We start from the raw sequence: 22,111 nt of genomic DNA, 5'->3' as shown, positions 1-22,111 counted from the left end.
AACAGAAATGGCAGCCCATGAGTTTTATGCACTACAGGTTTCCTTCAACACCTTCCCATACTAGTTTGTTGGATGCTACTCTTAAGCCAATGCCACAAAAAATGATTTTTAAAGCACAATCCTTCCAATTCACCCATCTAAGTTTGTTGGTCAGTGCACTGTTCATAAGCAGAAAAAAATAAAAATAAAAGGGAAAAGACCATGGCAATGGCACAAACCGTTCATCTGATATTAACGCTAATATCTGGATAATGAACACAACAGAAAGCCTAATTTTCTTGCATGTTTTATTGGTGACCAACTCATTTGCAATGAGCATTAGAATTTTCTCCCCAAGTGTTTATCTGCTATATGATTAGCATCAACATGGCAGCAGTAAAATGGAAATAAGGTTTAAGCTTTACTGCTCATTGATGTATGCTGTTTGATCCAGTCTGCATTGTACACAAAATTTTTGACATGAGAGAACCCCCCACATATTAAAAAACAATTACATTTGGAACACTTACTCTTCCAGTCATTTACATACAATCAAGATTAAATAGCCAAATAAAAATAAGCAAATAAAAAAAAAAAAAAAACATCCTTAGGTTTACTTTCGGCTTTTTAAGGACTCGTGCCCCCCCTCCCCCCAATTTGTTTTCTAAATCTGAGCTTCTGCTCCAAAATGTACCTATGGCCTTACATAGTGGAGGCAACCATAATGTGGACTAATCCAATGTCACCAAATAACAGTAATGTCTCCAAATTCCCAGTCCAATAACAGACTGCATTTACTAATGTACTGGTTATGCCCATAGAACAGCTACCTCCAATATGTGTTAATTAAACACAAAAACACTGGAGAGAAATTACATCACACAAGTTTTATTTCTTAAAAATGTTTTCTTCTCTTGGCATAAAAATTAAACAGGTTACAGGCTTATGATGAGACCGAAGTAAAAATCACTGCATATTACTCCTAGCTAGGCAGGAGAATGCAGGGCAGGACGGAGCCCCCATTCACACAGGTGTCTGTCCCACAACGCTCTTGAAGAAAAATGGACAGTCCACCTCAGCCAGAGGAGGACAAGACTGGACAGAGTTGTGAACCTGTGCAGGTTCTAAGATCAACAAACACACAAAAAGTTGAAAGGAGATCAAGTCTCTGACCTTTTACATGCTCTGCAGTTTCTCCTCCACAAAATTGTTTTTTTTTTTTTCTTTTTTTGGATGTAGAAAAGAAATATACAAACCAAGCCCCCCCCACCCCGAGCTGCCTTCCCCTGTGTGACTACTTCATTCACCGGTATCCACGGTACCCATAGTAATCCCAGTATGGTGCTCTGTCATAGTTCTGCCACTGTGGAAAACAAGAAAAGAAAGTTGGTTATTTGAGGAAGACAAGACAGCAGTACATTTACCATAAACAATGGTGTTTACTTACTATGCAACACCGCACATCAAATCAATTCAGATTCAAAGTCAAGACCGCCAAGGCTACACATGCATTTTAGATTTTACATTACAAAAAGTCAAGACTGGTCCCCCCAGATCTGGATTATCTGGGTTTTGTAGTTTTATATAGCAGTATTAATGATATATATATATATATATATATACATATACATATACATATATACATATACATATACATATATATATATATATATATATATATATATATATATATATATATATATATATATATATATATATATATATATACACACACACACATACATATGTGTGTTGGTATTGTATTTATAATGTGATCCAAGTGACAGCGGGTTTGTACGTTTTTTTTGCAGAATAATTTCTGATTTTAAATATTTTTACTTATTTACATTACTGTGACTTGCATATTTGGTGCAGTGTATGCTTAAGTTAGCTGTTCGGTCCAAACACGAGTTTTGGCCTATTATATTAGCCCTCTCCTTTTAGGATCTGTTTACAGTTTTTTATATGGAGCACTGAGTTTAAATGTTTATTCCCCTTTAAGATTTAGTTGTAGCCCGGTGCCTTCCGGGTTTACGGCGTCTGTTGCTATGGCAACGTATAGGGGTAACGTATAGGGGTAGTCAGCCAATCAGTAGTCACTGCGGGCTATTTATGAGGGTGACAGTTTGACCAATCTCCATGACCGCTGAGGAAGCCTCCACTCACGGGAGGCGATACGCGTGCGGGGGGTTAGGAGGAGCGTCTGACGTCACCCGCTGACACTTGGAAACCGGCGAGGACCGAGCTGGACTCGTAGCTCTCGCCGCTGTACACATCTGAACTGCATATGTTCCATTCATCTAAGAGTAAGAGGCCAATTTCATTGTTTGTGATTAATAAAGTTTAAATCCGGTTTACACTATGGGCTGCCTGCTTTTGTCTCCTTTATAATATATGTTGGAGGAAGCCCTGGAGTTTATCATACGATTTCCCATGAATAGCGGTGCCCTGGTTTTGCCTGTGAAGAGTGGAGATCTGGTTGCCCTATTTTTATTAGGTTAAGGCGAGAGGTCAATTCGTATGATGGTGGGCTGTTTTGCACACTGAAGATCACCTGTAATACCTGCATTACCCGTCAGGATTTTGCCACTTTAGTCTGCACATGTGGGCGGTTTGCATGGACTATTTCATTATATGCCATTTATACTCCATTTATGCTTGACTTCTAAGGATTTTAGCACTGCGCTATTTGTTTTTAAGACTGGGTCCCCCCCATATTGCCATCTCCACCCTATGTGTTTTGTCAGTGAGGTCACCAGGGTGCCCCTGATGACATCACTATGACAAAACCTGTAGGGCAGGGCTTCACTGATCCAAGAAAGAGCTAGTATGAGTCAGGCCACAAGTGATCTGCCGGTTTCTGTTACCTTTCTGGGTCCAGGATTTGAAATGTGAGGGGAGCTGGTGGCTTGATATTTCTTCGTGCAGTTACTCTGGCTCCTTAACGGGAGTGCAATTTATGGTTTTGATAGAGTTTTATGGGTTACAAAAAGAGGCGCTTTTTTGAGTTGCTTTGGTTTGAAGTGGGATTTTCTGGCACCTGCTGTGAATACCTGCATAGCCATCGGATACACACATGTAGCTGCCATCTCACACTCCAGATTGTTTTGAGGCTTATTTGGAATTGAAGTTTATTGATTGCACTTTATTTTTAATTAATCAGATAAGTGTACATTGATCACAAGTGAATATGAACTTGCATGTACTTTAGGTTTATTGGTATACATTGATTCTTTGTGCATATTGATCATATTGCTTTACAATGATCCTTTTTATCAATTGATCTTAGGAGTGTGATTTTGAATCCCAGTAAAAGCCTTTACCATAGCCCAACTACACTATAAATGTATAGCTCTTTTGGTTATAAATCCTAACAATACATTTTTGTGCTTTGCATGTAATTTTCAAGCAGAATATGGATTATGCTCGGGCGGTGGTGTCTGGATGGAAATTTGCCAACAACCCTAAAATGATATAGAAAGCAAAAATTCCCCTAGGTGCGGGACTTTTTAGGCATAGGACGATCAAGCTAGTAATGAGAGTATATGCACAAATGTAAAAAGTAAATATATCGATTTATTCAAAGTGTAGAAAAAAGTTATACTAAATAACATACAATGTGATGTAAAAACAAAGCAATATACATGCGGTATAGATACATCAAACCGGAAAACTGAACGAAGGCGTGAGTGATCTCTCAAGATAAGACCTTGACGCGTTTCGGGTAACAACCCTTTATCCAAAAGGTCAGTTGGGGTACACTTCTAATTATAAAGTACAAATTATTTAAGTATGTAGTATCAGATTATATATAATACAGCAGCAAAATACATATACATTGCACTTGTTGTCTCTAGAAAAGTAATATATAAAAAGATGTATATACACACACCCCGTATCAGGTTTCCAGAAGTTCGTAACCACATGTGTAGAGAGGTGCCGCGGTTTAAAGAAGCCGCAGCACTAAAAGGAAGCGCGCCAATAAGGGGAAGGGCCAGGACAGAGGAGTCCCCAAGTCCTTATAATGGGGGAGGGATGGAATCAGCGAAAATAAAGCCAAATAAGAGTTGTAATGCTTGATTGAATAGTATTGTGCTACAGCCCTCCGTGGCCTATCCCGCAAGGATCCCACGGGGCAACTGACCTTTTGGACAAAGGGTTGTTACCCGAAACGCGTCAAGGTCTTATCTTGCGAGATCACCCACGCCTTCGTTGTTCAGTTTTCCGTTATGATGTATATATATCGCATGTATATTGCATTGTTTTTACCTCATATTGTATGTTATTTAGTATAACTTTTTTTCTACACTTTGAATAAATCGATATATTTACTTTTTACATTTGTGCATATACTCTCATTACTAGCTTGATGGTCCTTTGCCTAAAAAGTCCTGCACCTAGGGGAATTTGCTATTTTCAAGATGAGCGGTCAAATAAAAAGTGGCAGATGGTCCTGGAAGGCTCCTACTGAATATTCTCCAGCTATGCTAAAAAAGCTTAAAGGAAATCTCCCAGCTGACCTAAACATCTAAAGACGACCTTAAAGTGGTTGTAAACCCTTACACCCAATCACCCAGTGATGTGACTGGCCTCAGGTGAGAGATTAAACAAATCCTCCTGCAAACGTACCAGTTTATCAACATCGATTCAAAGTGCACAATTAGCTCAGGATCTCTCAGCTCTAAAAGCAGGTGGTGGGGAGTCAAAGTTACACCAGTGAGGAGAGCTCTAAGAGCTGATTGGCGGGAATAGACACTCTCCATCATACAGCACACAGGAACCAGAGCTGAGGCTGTCAAAGGCTCTGCCCTACCAAGTCACCATTTTTCCCTTGATGTTAGGAAAACTCATCAGAAGCGACTCATGCTGATAGAGGAACAAAGTAGCGGACAGAAACCCAAAACTTAGTGCACCCAATTGAGACAAGTACACACTATAGAGGGATAGGCTTTGTTCATATTTCATGTCTGAGGTTTACCACCATTTTAGGCTAAGCTTGACTTTTTCCAACCAACCACTACAAACATATATGACACGATAGGCACTAGGTATTGGAATAAACTAAACAAAAAAAAAAAAAAAAACAACACAACGCACTACAACTGCTCTTTTAAAAACATTCCATAGTGCAAGGGTGAACAACATTTTTCAATGTGTTTTTTGACAGTCACCAAAATCAGTTCCAAAACTTAAAACACTTACCCCTCTATTTTGTTGCCTGAAGTTTGGTTGTCCATAGTATCTTTGTGGCTCAGCATAACGATCATAGAAATCCTGGTAACCCTATATTGCAAAATCAGATAGTTTAGTAAGATGCATGATGTTCAAGCACTCACCCCACGTTGTCAATAAGCCCTTCAATATGCATTCATAAAAAGGTGGTCTTTTTAAAATTATGAATACACATCTTTTTGCAGATAGAAAATGTGCGCTATCATTTTTTTTTTTTTTATTTAGGAGTCCAACTCCAACCTTTAGGCCCATTCTACATGCAACTGACCCAACAATAATCTAGTTACTTACTCCTCTTTGGGTTCCTCCCCAGTAATGACGTGGCTGCTGATGATAGGGCTGTGGCCTTGAGTGCTGCATGTACATACGGCTATTGAAGTTCCTCTGATGTTGGTAGTTACCTAAGAGGGGACAGAGCATTAAGACTGCTGTCAGGTTGACATTTCTTTGGGCTTGTTACAATCCAGCCTAACAGAAGGTTGAGCATGCTGGCATAGTACAAGTGATATATGGATCATATTGGTAACCCATTTCTTGGGACACAATGCCAAGATTAATTGTGTGTATTAAATGAGCAGACAGACCCTTTTTTTTCCACCCAATGGTCAGGGGTAGGTCGGAAAATTCCTGACTATTATCAGGATAATGAGTGGAAAGGAATAAAGTTTTGCTTACGGTTTCCACCGCCGCCACGTCCCCTATCTGAACGTGTGCGCTTTTGCATACGGTTTCGTCTCTTTTCATTGGTGGGCAGCTGTTTCCGTGCCTCCTTTTTCTCTTTCTGTACCAGAGCATCTGCTTCTTCCTGGCCCAACTCTGCATACAGAACATCATCTAGAAAATCACCCTTTGCAGGGAGAACGAAGTTGGCTGAATAAGACAAGACATGCCAGTTAGAGTGGAAATAGAGAGTGGACTAAATTACTGTTTAGACAAGCAAGATTAATAACCTCTCATTTCCAGAAGTACATATTCAGGGACAATCTCCCCTTCCTTCTCTTTGCGCGTTTCCAATCTTTTCTTCCACTCTTCATCACTGAGAACGAGTACCACAGCTTTGCGTTGAAATCCTTTGAAACAATGCATTTTCCTGCGCTGTGCAGAGCTGTACACAGTGCACTGTGAAGAGGGCAGAAAAGAAAAATCTTAACATTCAAGTTAATAAGACCATTTGTACCAGCAAACACTTCACTCTTCTCACCTGATCAATGATGTAATTTCTCTTCCTGCGGGCAGCCAGTGGCACCAGCCTGATCAAACACTGAGTTGCTACCTGGACAAGATGGTCCTTGGCTTTCTCATCTTCTTCAGGTGCATCTGGTCCGGCTGTCTGCATAGAGAAAAACACAGGCAAAAGTTGTCAAAAAGATCCAGTCAGTCAATACAAAGCATATTACAAGATGGCAGCATATGGAAAAGCACAAGTATTCCACTCCTGTTTGGCTTTGTGCACTGCCACTAAGCCCACAAAAAAAAAAGTTCAAAACTATGTTCATACTGCAGTGTCACTAACACCACTGGTCAAAATATACCCCAGTGTCCTGTTGGGATTTTAACAAAAAGGAGCCAGTCCCTAGCCATAAATAGTCTCCATGCTTACTGGAGATCTGATTGATAAAAAAAAAAAAAAAAACACAGGGATATTAAACCACATACCAGCGTGTCACATTTCTGCTAAGTGAGAAAATAATGCCAGAATCTAAATCAGATATTTATTTATTTCTTTCATGGTGCTCACCTTCAGTTGTGGCAGCAGAGCATCTGTACAAAGATGCTGGAATTGTTTGTCTGGGTTCTCCTTAATGTGTTTTTGAGCCCATGTGCTTTTTCCAGTTCCTGGGAGGCCAACCATAAGCAACACCTGAAAAAAAATAAAAATAAATGAATACTAGGATTACCCAAGTCAACTATCAGATCAGTATGTAACAGTTTATTGCATTCTTACACATTGGTGCTTCCCCCTCTGAAATGAAACTAGAGCGATCTACAAGACCAGGACCTGTGCAAGCATACACCAAGGCTCGACAAGTGCAAAAAAAAAAAATCCCAAACAAAAACACATGTTGCTTCTGCCAAAATGCTAGGTTAGACACCACCATGCAATGTATATCACTTCAAATGAACCTATCCAAAGCAACCTCAGCTGATTTTAAGATCGACAAAAGACTAGTCCTACAAACATGCTGCTTACCTCACACTCCTCATTGGTTTTTGGTGGTGATGGTGCACTTGTAAGATCCCCATCTGGTAAATCTTTCAGGAATGTAAAGGTATCAGGTGGAACATGCCAGGGCTCCTCCCTCTGTCCAAAGTTCACCTGGAAAGCGCAGCCTTTGCACAAAATATGGGGCATCAATGCCTGCTCTCCCAGCGTACTCTTCTCTATGACAAATGCCTTCCCAAATTCAGTGCCATTTTTAGAGAAAGATATTTCCACTGAGTCACCATCAAGGTTCTGTAGAAAGAAAAAATGCATTTTTAAGACCGAAGAAAAAAAAAAAAAAAAAAATCACTTCAAATATGCTTTGCAGTAAAAACACACAAGACAAACACTTGACATTTCCTGGGTTGGGCATCTTTCCTCTTTGACCACTGATGATGCAACTACTGCACAAACAAGAGCGCTGCATTGTTCCAGAACCAAGGTCCATTCTGTATCTTAGAAAACTGGGAGTCCAATGTGCCACAGGCAGTGTATGCACAGACTTTATTTTTTATTTTATTAAGAGAACCCATTTAGATAAAAATGGTTTTGCACATATTTCTTTGTTTAGGGAAAAAATAATCAGTCTGAATTTAGCCATGCAAGATAAGGGCAAAACCTTTAGTTTTACCAAAAAAATGTATCCCAAGGATAAAGTGGGGAAATGTTAAATCCGCAGGTTTTTCTTGAGATAAGACTTCAAATGAACGACCATTGCCCCACGAATGAAAACATGTTGACAGCAAATACAAACAAATTAGAAATGCCCCCAGAACAAGGAGGTAAAGGGGAAAATCGTCTCCAAGGGGATATCAACTGGAAGGGGAAAATTTCCATCAGTTTGGAGGGTTTCTCTAACTTCCTGTTAGGTAGAATAGAAAGGAAACACACCACAGGCAGGTGTTTAAACCCTTCCCTACTCTATCCAAAAATCAAGAAAAGGCCTGAGCCGTAGAACTCTGCAACCTCTTTTACAGGACTCCCAACAGCTGCTCTGGTAGCAAAAAGGGTTAAATATATTATGCAGTTTCCCATCTGGCCAACAGAAAGCTTTGATCTTCTGTTCACAGATTCAGCTACTTCAGCTGCCACCTGTATTAAAAGGTGTCCATTGCTAAAGAATGCAGGCTAAACAACACCTTTTAAATGTTGCCCCCCCCCCATTGCTCTGATACTCTATGTATATTTACCTTTTTCTATGCAGTCACATGAATGCAATGCTTCAGGGCAATCTTTTCTCTGCAGCTGGTGGGTGTGAACTCTCTCCTGGCAAACACCACCTTTAAAGCTATGAATGCCAGCAGGATGTCACTGCTCTTTGCAATTAGGAGAGGTGATGAGGGCCAACAGCTTAGCAGCATTGTAAAGCCTTCCACATAACAGGCTGACCAAAGCTTGGCAGTCATGTCACTGCACAGAAACTAACCATTCTGCCCACCTTAGAATGCCAGCCACCTCAATGACTTCTTGTGCCCCCCTGGTAATTGACACAAGCCACAGCCGTGGCAATGTCTAATTAAACGCGCACTGGACATCCCTGAATACGATCCATCCAATGTTCTAGGCACAGTATGATCGTTTGGAGTACCAAGGCATTGAGCAGTAGTAGTCCGGACTCTTCCAGTGTCCAGACCCCCTGAGCAGAATTTTTTGCTGAGGAGGCCTCCCCAGCCGGACAGGCTGGCATCCATGGTGACCACTGTCCAAAACAAGGAGAGGAAGGATTTGCACAGCCGAAGAACGAAGCCACCATATCAGGGACTAATTCCCCAACTCAGCTGGATCCGATTGTCCAGAGACTGCGGAGTTCTGTCCCAATAGGCCAGAATCTCCCTTGCAGGCACCTCGTATAGAACTGTGCAAACGGAATTGCTTAAAAAATTATTATATAGATGTAGCCAGACTATCTGCTGTGTCCTACTCCTCTAGGGGGCAGTATAGTCTAATGGTTAACAAGATCAGGAGCCGTGTCCGTCAATGAACAAAAGAGAAAGCTTTTTAGTTGCAAAGCAAGCTGTACTGCCAAGTCATCTTTAGCTCGCTTAGTGTTTTGGCAATCATTCATCCTGTACTATTTGTAGGACAGATTGATTGAGAGCCAATAGCATACAATTAAACAGCTTAAAACAAAATCTAAAAAAGCCAAAAAGACTTACAGCAAGGCAGCCAACCACATCATTTTCACCAAAGGATTCCCCATAAGATTCAAAATGTGCACTGGTGACCTTCAAACCTCGGCTGTCATAAGCAAAGGATAAGTCATCTTCACCTGATAAACAAAACAGTGACAGAGGGAAAGTTCAGCAAAAAATATTGCATGTAAACAAGGAGCAGTTTTAATAAAACGCATTTGGAAGAGGTTATTACCCAGCTGAGGAGCCGACTTGTATACGGACCAACCCACACGGAGCAGAGGAACCTCTGTAGAGCCTTCTTTCACAGGCAGGTTTTCTGTTAGCTATTCATTAGGTGGGAAAAAAAAAAAACTCACATGAGTGTTCAAGCATTTGTAATCAAGCTCAACTAGGTAAGACATGCAAGGAGTGCTGCCAAGAGAATAGACAGAATGAAGACACCGACCTACTAAAAGATCACCAGCTGCCACAGGAGCCAATAAGGCAAGTACTTCTCCGCATTACACCCCCAGAAATTAACTGCTTGCCGACCGCCACACAACTATTTACTGTGGCAGTCAGCCCCGTACAGGCAAACCGACGTAGGGCTACTTCACTCGCCTACAAACCTCTAGGGGGCGAGCGCGCGGTGTCGGAGGCACGCTCCCGCCCCCGCTTGTTCCCAGACATGTCCGCGCGAGTGACCAGCGGCTCGGATGTCCGCGGGTCACTCGCGATCTCCCGCTGGAGGGGGAGAAAGGCAGGTGGCTAATGTAAACAAAGCCGCCTGTCATTCTCCCTGATGTAACTGCAAAGACTATACGAGATCCTGCTATGTAGGATTGTATGTCTCTGTGGTTACATCAATAGCCACGCTCCTTTACAGTTAGAATCTCGCCCCTAGGGACACACCCCTTGATCACTAATAAAGTTAACCCCTTCCCTGCCAGTGTCATTTTTACAGTAACAGTGCATATTTATAGCACTGATTACTGTAGTAATGTCACTGGTACCCCCAAAAGTGTCAAAAATGTTAGTAAGGGGTCTGATCTGTCCGCCGCAATGTAGCAGTCCCGCAAAAAAAAAAAAAAAAAAAAAAAAAAAAAGACAAATCTTTCCCGTAGTTCGTAAACGCAATAACTTTTTTTTTTTTTTAAACCAATCAAAATACGCTTATTGCGATTTTTTTTTTTACCAAACATATGTAGCAGGAAACAAATTGGCCTAAAATGTTAAAAAATTTTGATTTACATTTTTTTGGGAATTTCGTATAAAAAAAAATGTGATTTTTAAATTGTCGCTTTTTTTGTTTATAGCGCAAAAAGTAAAAATCGCACAGGTGATCAAATATCACCAATAGAAAACTTTGTGGGAAAAAAAGGACGTCAATTTAATTTGGGTACAGCGTCGCACTACCGCGCAACTGTCTGTTAAAGGCACGCAGTGCCGAATCGCAAAATAGGCCCAGGAAAATCCTCCGGGGCTTAAGTGGTTAAAAAAGCAGCAATTATACAGGGGCACACCATGATTAATTTTAATTTATAACCAACTTTGGCTCATGTTTATTAGAGACTATCATAGTCAAAATAAGCTACAAAGTATGTTTTGCCAATGTCTTGCTCCATATTGTCTAAAAACTTGACATTTTAAGCTGAAGACAGGTTTATATACAGTTCTTTTAGATTGTAAGCTCTAACAACCATGGCCCTCTAAATTCCTCCTGTATGAAACTGTACTGTTTGCCCTAACGTAAAGCGATGCGCAAACTGCTGGCGCTATATAAATCCAGTATAATAGTAAAAGAAATGGCATACCTATGACTATGTTGCCCCTTACTGCTCCTGTCTTGCTGTCTAACGTAAGAATTCAAAAGTGCTAGTCAAAGCACACTGAATTTTAACAGTCACACCAAAATACCGTCATACTCCCATCTACTATTTGAGGAAAAATAAAAAACATTGTACTTAGAAATTTGCCTGAAAACGCACCTTGACTTCATAGTAAACTTCGCCCTCAGTTACACCATGAGTGGCTCGAGAGCCTGACCACAAAGATGGAAATTTCTCAGAAAAGAGAGGTCTTCCTCCAAAGCGGTCCTTATCTATCTTAAACTGCAGATCACAGCTGGCTGTAAGAATACATGGGAATCAGAAAAATAAAAACTTACACAAACAAGCAACAAAAGAATAGAGAGCAGGAATTTATATCTAGGCAAAATTCACATTTAAACATGAATGCTACATGCAACCATGGATTCATCTAAACTCCCTCCCCAAAAGACTGAATTTGCTGCACCTTACCAGTCCCGATATGAGGTTTCTGCATTTGTTTTATCCTGCAAGCTCCTCCTTAACCGTCACCTAATCTCAAAAATAACTTCTGTCCTGTCCCTGGGTGGCTAGCCTCACTCGTCCACTATGTAGAGTGTCATGGTTGCCACCCAGGCTAAACTTCAAACATACCAGTCTTTGTTCACCTCCATTACATGGGAGTGGGGGAGATTTGTAGTTCAGTTCCTCTCCCAGAAGAGATTGAAATACTGCATTTCTGGCAGATCAACGGGTTTTGCACGTACTTACTGAAATGTATTTATTTTTTTTAAATAAAGACACGGCGGCAGTCACCACATCTGAGGACAGGTAATCTGCAATATACTGTATATATTGAATGTAACAAAAATTGTATGCATAACTGCAATATACTAAACGTTCCTGGGTTTAGTTATTCATCAATGAAAGAACAAAAAAAATAAAAATTTGGATATGCTAATGTAGTAACATTTTGTAAACCCAAAAAAGCTCCCATTGTTAAATGCCCATTTCCTATGAAAAAATAAAAATCACACACGTGTGATATTTCGGTCTAAAGATGTGCACAAATTTCCTCTTATAGAGAAAAAAAATACAATCTTCAATTGAGCCTATTGTGACCCTAACCTTCTCTCTTCAGGATAAGATGGTCACTAGGACTAGCAAGAGAAGATCTCTCTAAATGAAGACAATAAAGTGGCTGTAAACCCTTACATATACCGAGTGAAGGGACTATCTTCAGGTGACACAAATCCTCCTACATAAGTTATATCAGTCTTTAAAGAGCTGAATTTTTTAAGCTTGTCTGAGTTTAGGAATAAAGGAGGTGTAGAGCTGAAGGTATGCACTGCAGAGATCTGGGAGGATAGATCTGAGCGCAGATTGCGGGGTGGGAAGCTCCCACCCACCATCTCCGCACAGCTCACATGAACAGAGCTGTGACTGTCAATCAGCTGGAGATCCCTCCAATGTCTTTTCTCTTGGTGTCAGGAAAACTTGTCAGAAGTGATTGATGCCAATAGAGGAACGAAGCAGCAGACAGAAAATGGCACTTCGTGTTTTAAATTGAGACAAGTACACACTATAGGGAGATCGAGAGGGATATGGTTTGTTCACATTTCATGTCTGAGGCTTACAACCACTTTAAAAATAAAAGAAATCTATATATTAGGTCAAGAGGATAGGACAATATAGATACAAGGACTTACAAATATCAAGACACACCACGCTGTCTTCCACTTCGTCGCATGCCTCTGCAGCAGGTGCAGGAGACTTGGAACTAGCAAAGTAAAAGAATAAATTAATACCTGTGATCCAGGTACATTTTTATCACAATACACAAAAAAAAAAACTTCAGCTATAAGAGCTATACATTGGACCTATAACGACAAGACATAGAACTGTAGAAATAAAATTTCAAAATCTTTTAAGACTTTTCTGAGTAGGCAGTACTCATTTGGACATGATATAACTGCATCTGTACTATTTTAAGTGTAGGTTTCCGATTTATATAGTACATGGTTTCCATGGAGAGGTAGCAAGAGAAACAACAAAATAAATTGCAGAGACATCAAGTGCCAAACCAAAGAACAAAATTCAATCAGACATTGAAACAAATAGGGCATCCCTGGCAAAATGCAGTGGGAGCTAGACTTATTTATTTTTAAGTGTGTGTTTGATAGCCTTGTTTATAGATATAATTTGTAGCGATATACCATTATGTAAAAGGATGCAGCAACAGTTGCTCATTTACTCCACATAATCCTATTTTGCAATTCTACACACAGGTTGCGCATTACAATTGCCTCTCCTGATTCCAGGCTCTTTAAATCCCCTTATTGGGGAATACATGGGCAATTAAAGCCAAGCTCAGAACCCAAGAAACAGTCAAACCATGTCAGAATCACAACAGATGGGTTTGGAAGCAAGGCTTTGCCTGCTCTTAGGAGGAATTTTAGAGAAAAAAAAGAAATGTGTGTGTGTATATATTATATATATATATATTCTATATAATATAAATACATAAACACACATGCGCCATCAAGCAGTCCCTCAAGATATACTGCCCCCATAAATCTGATGGAAAAACCTTACCGGCTATAATAACCCTCCTCCTTGTATTCATGAAATGTGCGACCACGTTGTTCTTCCTCCCGTACTCTTTTAACTCCTTTGCGTGCAGCTCCTGAATTTTTTGAATCCGATTTCTTTTCCTTCTTATCACCTTCGGCAGCTGCAAAATCCAGAAGAGTAAAAAGTATTCATAAGAACTTGCTTTGGAAAGAAAAAAAGATCAGTGATGGAAGGTTTAATGAAATAGTCAGGAAAATATTTTGGTAACTAAAGTACCATGGGAAATGTCATTCTTTAGAATCTGTAAAGTCTGTAGTCAAACACCCATTATTTTTTAGACCTGGCCATTAATGCATTTGCTAAAGTGCAAGCAAAACCAAAATGACCCGGTCACATACCTGCCCCCCCACACACACACACTATATATAATAAATATATATATATATATACATATACATACATATATATATATATATATATATATATATATATATATACATACACACACACATACATATACATACATATATATATATATATATATATATATATATATATATATATATATATATATATACACACATACATACACACACACACATATACATACATATACACATACACACATACACACATACACACACACACGCAGTGTCTCAATGTTTTCATGAGGTATTTACACATTTTTCCAAGTAAGATTCAACTAAAATATTTGGATCTTGGGTGCAAGTGAATCACTGAAGAATCATCAATAAATATAGTCCCACAAATCAGTTGCATCATAAGATTATAATCTGCTGAACTATTGTGACAGGACGACACAGGCAATTAAATCAAGGATTAGAACCATCACAAAAACATCCACAATACTTTGATTTTATACACCGAGGGGCCTTTATATCTGCTGCCTAAACTGCAACTTTTCTGCATGAAAGTTTACCTAATCGTGTATGTAAAATGTGGATTTTATTTTAAATTATCTGCATAGGCATAGAACGTTGAACCAAGTAAGCAGAGGAGAAAAAAAAAAAAAAAGAAGAAGAGCCCAAATGCATGTACATTTAAATAGGTCTGCAAAATCGGCTTCCAATCTTTAATCGTAATGTGGGGTACAAAAAAGGAACTGACAGATCGCTGTACTAACACAAGCAATGTTCGTGGGACAATCTCCCCCGCTGTGCTATTGTGTTCGAACTGGCGGATCCACACCGATCAGCTGATCAGATGCTGGTTTTCCAGCATGCCTGTAGACAGAGGCCAGTTGTAAGACTGAGGCTACAACTGTTGATCTTAGGCACAACATTATGTTGATAAAATGCAGTGTCCAGCCCAGAATAGTCAGTAACTGTAGCAGTATCAAAAGAGCCCTCTAGTGTACATCTCCTTTGAACTGCGGGGCTCAATTATGATCCGCTTCTGCACATTCAGGAGACGGCATCTGTTGACAGCTTTAGGTTTTGCAGTTAGTAGTGTAGCATCTGTCAGACAATAGGTGACCTCTCACCCTTCACCTCCCATGGCCTGATCTACAGAGAGATTAACTTCCATCCCATAGGGTGACAGATATACATTATAAAGGTAAGCTTGTCCCTTTACAACTTGAATATTTTAAACCTTTAAGATTTTTTACGCTCAAGTTTTAATAAAATCAACCCCATTGTATTGCACACAATACAAAATAACTATCTGCTTTATCTGTCTAAGGACTTTCAGCTAGGTACATCATCGCAATATTTACACATTTCTTCATGGTCTCTAAAAAAAAAAAAAAAAAAAAAAAAAAAGTCAAATATAGAAAAAATAAATCCAGTTTTCATTTGAATAATGTAGTGTAGATATATAAAAAAAGAAAGTGACCCGTTCCTTTCATTGAAAATATGTAGTTTTAGTTACCAGGGAACCTTAACTGTTTTAATGTAAAGCACACATTAAAGAGGAAGTAAACCCTCCTCTGACACTTTTCCCTATAGGTAAGCCTCATCATAGACTTACCTATAGGTACTGTAAATATCTCCTAAACATGTACCGTTTAGGAGATATTTACCTTACATGCAGCCAGTGACGTCACTGGCGCATGCGCTCTGAAGGAACGGCCGCTGGTGCCCGTTTCTTCAGAGCCCCGTGCTGTGACCGTCGGCTCCCGCGCGGGAGTGACGTCACCGCGGCTCCGGCCAATCAGATGGCCGGATGCTGGGTTCCCAGAAGACGGGCGACTGGACATGTCACCCATCATACAGGTAAGCGGACGGCACAGCGGGGGCTCGTTCTAAGTAGGGCTGGGCGATAAAACGATACAGATATGTATCGCGATAGTCCCGTGTTAGATAGCAATAGAAGACTTCGAACGATAACCACTCCGACGGGTTTAAGCTTTAAAAATGGCGCCGCCCGTCGCATACATGTCACCGCGCACGCGCCGCCGCTCGGGAGAGGCCGGGAATAGCCGAAATTACACAAGTGGTGGCGGCGCGTGCGCAATGACGTGGCGGCGCCATTTTTAAAATGAAGGCGCCTCTGGAACAGGTAAGTGAAACAGCTTCACTACCTGCCATTATGCAGGGCTGCGGGCACACTACAAGGGATGCAGTGCTGCGGGCATGGTTTACCTGTACCATGCCCACAGCACTGCATCTCCTGTAGTATGCCCACAACCCCGGATCCTCTTGCACCATGCCAGTGCCCTGCATTCTCCTGCACCATGCCAGTGCCCTGCATTCTCCTGCACCATGCCAGTGCCTTGCATTCTCCTGCACCATGCCAGTGCCCTGCATTCTCCTGCACCATGCCAGTGCCCTGCATTCTCCTGCACCATGCCAGTGCCCTGCATTCTCCTGCACCATGCCAGTCACCCTGCATTCTCCTGCACCATGCCAGTCACCCTGCATTCTCCTGTACCATGCCCGCCGCCCTGCATTCTCACCCTAGGGTCACTATTTTAAATGGGTAATAAAAAATATCAATAATTATCGATATCGACCGATATGAAACACTGATATCGTGATACAGTTTTCAGCCATATCGCCCAGCCCTAGTTCTAAGGTAAGTATTTCATAATGAGCTAGTATGCAATGCATACTAGCACATTATGTATTTCTCTTCCAGGTCAAAAGAAAAAAAAAAAAAGTTTGTATGGGTTTACAACCTCTTTAAGGGCCGGTTCACACTATGCCCACACAAGAATCGCACAGGAAAACGCGTTCCTGTGTGATTCACATGTGGTTCTATGCAGTGCGAAATCACTCCGCACCAAAAGTAGCGAATGCACTACTTTTAGAACACACTGCAACCAGATCACATGGTACAAAAGTACCATGCGATCTAGTACGGGCAAACACACTGTTTGCAATCTGCATTTGGGGTGTCATTAACTTTGTATTGACACCCAATGCAAATTGCAAACCAAATGCATTTTGCATGCAGTGTGAATTGCAAAGAAATGCACGGCGTGTTCCTGTGCGATTCATGTGCAGGCATAGTGTGACCCGATCGCAAATTAATTTTAACTCATTCAAAATTAAAGCCCACCAATCAAATTCCCAGAACACCAACAACCTACCCACCTGAATAGACAGAAGTGTAACACTGTGGAGTATGGCCTTGTCAAGGCATGCGATAAGATCAGGTCAAGGTACTATCCAAGGATTTTCACACCTCAAAATATAACTAAAGGCTACATTATTATTTTAGATTTGGATTGAGTAGTGAGGGGTTAGAACCCCAGTCAAGATTTTACTGTGTCCGTGTAAGGGGTTCTCTCACCAACAGTCCTGATACCAAGAATGAAAGTGAAGGCAAATCTTGAAATGAGATCACTCGTTCCTGTGACAACTTTCTAAATGGGGATTTCCATCATATAGGAAAGATATCCTCTCACGGTTGAGTTTACAGGAGAGGAAGTGAAATAACCCCCCCCCCCCCGCCAAAAAAAACCTTCCCCTGTACAAAATAAATGTCTTGCATATAGACAAACTTGGAAAAAAATGTATAAACGTTTGTTATGGCAATCAAACTGCAGAAGTCTGGACATACATTAGTAAAATTGTGACTTTTCTGAATAGATTTGTTTTCCTAATCCTTAGTGGAGTCAATGTTTGTTTTATTCACCTCAGTGATTTCTTTGAATTAGTGATCGACCAGTTATCGGCAAAGCCGATATATCAAGGGCCGATATGCACTTTCCCTGATATAGCGGACTTTTGTTTTACCGACATTTCGGGAAAGTGCATGTACCGGAGTGATGCCTCTAGCATCACCCGGTACCCGTGTCCATAGCTGACGGTCGGCTGACTTGTAATGACAACCGGTGCGGCTGAGAAGCCGCTCGGCTGTCATTCCAAGGAGCAGGAGCGGGCCTCCCCGGGTCTCCTGTCCCACCGTCACCGCCGCCGTCTGACCGGGTCTCCATTTCTTTGAATTCGGCGCCACCGAGTACCCAGAAGTGATGTCAGGGCATGACCACTTCCGAGTACTGGTGGCGCCAAATTCAAAACGCCAAGTTCTGTCGTTTTGAATGCTTTTAAGTGCAGAGGAGGGGTTTGGGGTATTTTAGACCCCCAGATCCCTCCACCACAGTACCTGTAGACATTAAAAAAAAGTTTTTTTTTTTTTTAATGTCCAAAAATATTGATCAATACCGATATCCGTTGACCCCCCAAAAAAAAAAAATCAGTATTGGCAGTAAAAAACCATATCGGCCAATCACTACTTTCACTACCAGCTTAAGTCGGACATTTCCCAGATGGAGCGTTTTGCAGCCACCAGATTCTCCCGTTTTCATTTAGCCCCCCAATCACAGTAGTGCATTCACTCACAGCAGCTGCTGCACGAAAATAGAAATCCCATTATTCTCTATGGTGTCCATTCACACGTAGTGCAGCTGCAGAGTGTTTTTGATAAAGTACAGGCGCTACTTTAGTGCAGTTGCAATGCGATTCTGACCCCATGCAGAAACACATGAAAAACAAATGTAAAGTGCGTGTTTTTAGTGCATTCTGGCAGAGTTGTCCAGTCTCCATCCCCTACAAAATAAAACATATCGCGCTGCAGCTACCCAAGTGAAAAGCTAGACTTATGCTTGCCCTACATTGTACAATTTACCAAAACCATATAAAGGTCCCACCTAAAAATGTTCTCAAATTGTAAGCAATCAGGCAGGCCCTTAAACTAATAATATATATATATATATATATATATATATATATATATATATATATATACACATACATACATACATATACACACACACATATATATATTTTTTTTTTTATCAGGGGCTTTCAAATTTCTAAGCAGAGCCAATTTACGGTCCCTCGTGCTTAAGGAGGGCAGACTGGCCAATGGGGAGAAGAAAATGCCCTGGTATCAGTGCCCCATCATAGGTTTTAATAGGAGGAACAGTGCCCCTTTGTTGATATAGTGCTCCATTGACTTGTCAGTAAGGGGAATGGTGTCCCATCATTGGTGTCAATTGGTAAAAGCGTGTCTCAGGGGCCAGATAAAGGCAAGCAAGGGGCCACATCTGTCCCCAGGACCCAGTTTGGACACAGACTTCAAGCATTTTCTACCCCAGCACTTCATTGATATATGCCTGCTGTATCATGTACTCGTATGGTAAAGTATCCTGTTCTCTGTATTGCTTCCATTTGTGTGAAATCCCTGGTGTTCCTACCAGTCACCTCTGCTTTCCTATTAAAAACTGACCGCACTAAGCAGGAGAGCACAGCATGGTTCGGTTCTCTAGCTATGCTGGGAACTCTGTACTCTCCACCAATGTTCATACTTGTCCCGACATCCTCATTACACAGCCATTCACCGGGAAGCTCAATGTGCTATTGCTTCTCCTCCCCCAGCTCTTATGCAGCTGAGAACAGAGGGAGTGTGATCACTTAAAGAAAAAAAAAAAAAGGAAAAACCATTTACATTTTTTTTTTATATCTACACAAAATAGATTGCCTTTCATTTATATTTAAACGTAATGGGTTGTTTTACAGGGTGGTCATTTTTAGGGATGCACTGATCCGACTTTTTTGGACCCGATACCGATATCTGGCGTTGTGAAATCGCCGATACCGGAACCGATCCGGAGCTACACACAAAGGAAGCGGTGCAGTACAGAGCAAAGCTGCTGCTTCATGTGTATGGTTCCTCCATTCACAGGCGGAGTGCATCTGATATCACTCCACCTGTGAGGCGGACCTATACAGGAAGTAGCGGCTCCCATTCCATACTACCATCATACTATTACTGCACCTAGTAAGGGATGGCTGAGCCATTACTCAGCAAAAACCGGATCGGCCAGTGGATCGGTCAATGTTACTGATCCCCCGACCCATCTAAAATGGCCATATCGGCACCGATATCCGATCCAAATATCGGATAGGTGCATTCCTAGTCATTTTACAATCGCTTGAATTGAAAATGAAGAAAATTGTAAAATATATGGCCAGCTTTATTCATCCGGCAACCAATGACCTGAGAAAACCCCGCACCACAGACAGATCACACTACGCCAATGACCCGAGAGAACCCCGCACCACAGACAGATCACACTACGCCAATGACCCGAGAGAACCCCGCACCACAGACAGATCACACTACACCACAGACAGATCACACTACACCAATGATGTGAGAAAACCCCGCACCACAGACAGATCACACTACACCAATGACCCGAGAGAACCCTGCACCACAGACAGATCACACTACACCAATGACCTGAGAAAACCCTGCACCACAGACAGATCACACTACACCAATGACCTGAGAAAACCCTGCACCACAGACAGATCACACTACACCAGTGATGCCCCCCTAACAGGAAGGCCAGAGGATCACTGGAGTTGGATGACCACAGCAATGTGTGATTCAGGGTGGGGGAGAAGATGGACATAGGTTTCCATGACTACAGCCTATATGACCAATTATGATGATGATGGGAGGGGCAGTCCCTGCACACCGCCTACTCCTAGATCAGTAATGGAGAAATGTGAGATTTCTTTACATTTCCCCGACCCTCCATACAACCATCACACCCCGATTTCTATCGTACACGAACGATCCCCGATCAGACAAAGACAATCAAATCCCAGAGATTCGGAGACTGTGCTGATTGGATCATCGCCAACATCCCCTCCCCCAATAAACAATGGCCCTTCCCCATCCATCTGCGCAATGTAGGAGAGGCTGTGTAGGCCCCGATGGCCGGTGCCATGTCGGCTCCCCCCTGATGCCCCCCCCATATCCATCCATATAGGCGGACTGTTTGTATGGAGACAAAATGGCGGCCTCCATTGTGTACAGACCACAATGCTCCACCCGCCCCTCCCCCATCCTCCGGTATACTCACCGCCAGCCGCCGTCTTCACTCCGTCCTTACTATCCGCCGACTCCTTGATTGCGGCCCCGTTCACCGACCCTCCGGCCTCCGCCTCCATCTCCTCCTCGTCGTCTTCCTCGGTGGGGACACAGGCCGATTCCCCGGGGATGTCCTGTGCGGCCTCCTCGTCCTCTTCCTCGTCTATCGCCTCCGCGGCCTGGTCGTCTTCGTCCTCCCCCTCACCGAGCTCTAAGGCCCGCTCCTCCTCCTCTTCCTCCGTTAATCCCGGGTTGGTGATGGTGGTCGCCGCCTTCTCCTCGTCACCCCCGCCGAGTAGCTCGGAGTCCAGGGCCTCCTGCAGTCTGTCGCTGAGCTCAGCCTTCAGGCCTCGGCAGTCTAGTCCCCGGCGCTGCAGTTCAGCTCGCAGCTCGGTCACTTTCATCTTCCGCGGGTCTAGGCCGCTCATGTTGCCGCTGATTACAGATAAAGACACAGGGCGGATGTTCGTCTGAGCGCACCGGAAGTGGACGAGGGAAACGCCCCGGAAGTTCAGCTCAAAATGGGAGTAGCAGGGGCGGAAGCGCACCCCAGTGCCTCAAACAGCTGGAAAATGATGCTAGGCCTCTGGTGGCTCAGCTCCCTTGTAGCGCCCCTTTCGCTCACAGCTAAACTGGAAAGGGGTCCCCCTGTGTGTCGGTAACGTTCCGCAACGGTGGCAATAATTCATACCCCCAGTAACAATAGACACCCGCCGAGCGACAGGACCCACCCACTGACGTCATTTTTTCTGATTGGTCGGGGAGAAGACCCCTGTTCAAATATCAAACTCGGATTGGACAGGAAGTAACTGGGTGTTCATTGGTAGCTCTAAGTCAGGTGACGG

The 22,111-nt window shown here is 42.2% G+C and overlaps 1 protein-coding gene across 1 annotated transcript; it reads right to left on the bottom strand.

Moving 5' to 3' along the window:
* Positions 1-851: 851 nt before the first annotated feature.
* On the bottom strand, positions 852-21,985 carry HNRNPUL2 (heterogeneous nuclear ribonucleoprotein U like 2). Its single transcript, XM_082270821.1, has 14 exons — positions 21,259-21,985; positions 13,932-14,070; positions 13,046-13,116; positions 11,517-11,656; positions 9,782-9,872; positions 9,571-9,683; positions 7,403-7,666; positions 6,950-7,072; positions 6,413-6,541; positions 6,162-6,330; positions 5,887-6,081; positions 5,503-5,612; positions 5,182-5,262; positions 852-1,342 (listed from the first exon to the last, which is right to left on the bottom strand). The coding sequence occupies exons 1-14, from the start codon at positions 21,692-21,694 to the stop codon at positions 1,283-1,285; spliced, it is 2,121 nt and encodes a 706-aa protein (XP_082126947.1). The 5' UTR covers positions 21,695-21,985; the 3' UTR covers positions 852-1,282.
* Positions 21,986-22,111: the final 126 nt, after the last annotated feature.

This window comes from Pelophylax lessonae, assembly GCF_965119305.1.
Source record: "Pelophylax lessonae genome assembly, chromosome: 10".
NCBI lineage: Eukaryota > Metazoa > Chordata > Amphibia > Anura > Ranidae > Pelophylax > Pelophylax lessonae.
The sequence above is the reverse complement of the archived record's forward strand: the minus strand, read 5'-3'. Positions and strand labels throughout refer to the sequence as shown.

Excerpts from the sequence above, each read along its gene's own strand:
- HNRNPUL2 (XM_082270821.1), bottom strand. The coding sequence starts at position 21,694 with ATGAGCGGCCTAGACCCGCGGAAGATGAAAGTGACCGAGCTGCGAGCT. Across the intron at positions 11,657-13,045 it reads CGTGGTGTGTCTTGATATTT|CCAGCTGTGATCTGCAGTTT; the intron begins GTAAGTCCTTGT and ends GTATTCTTACAG. Across the intron at positions 9,873-11,516 it reads AAGTTTACTATGAAGTCAAG|CTAACAGAAAACCTGCCTGT; the intron begins GTGCGTTTTCAG and ends CCTAATGAATAG.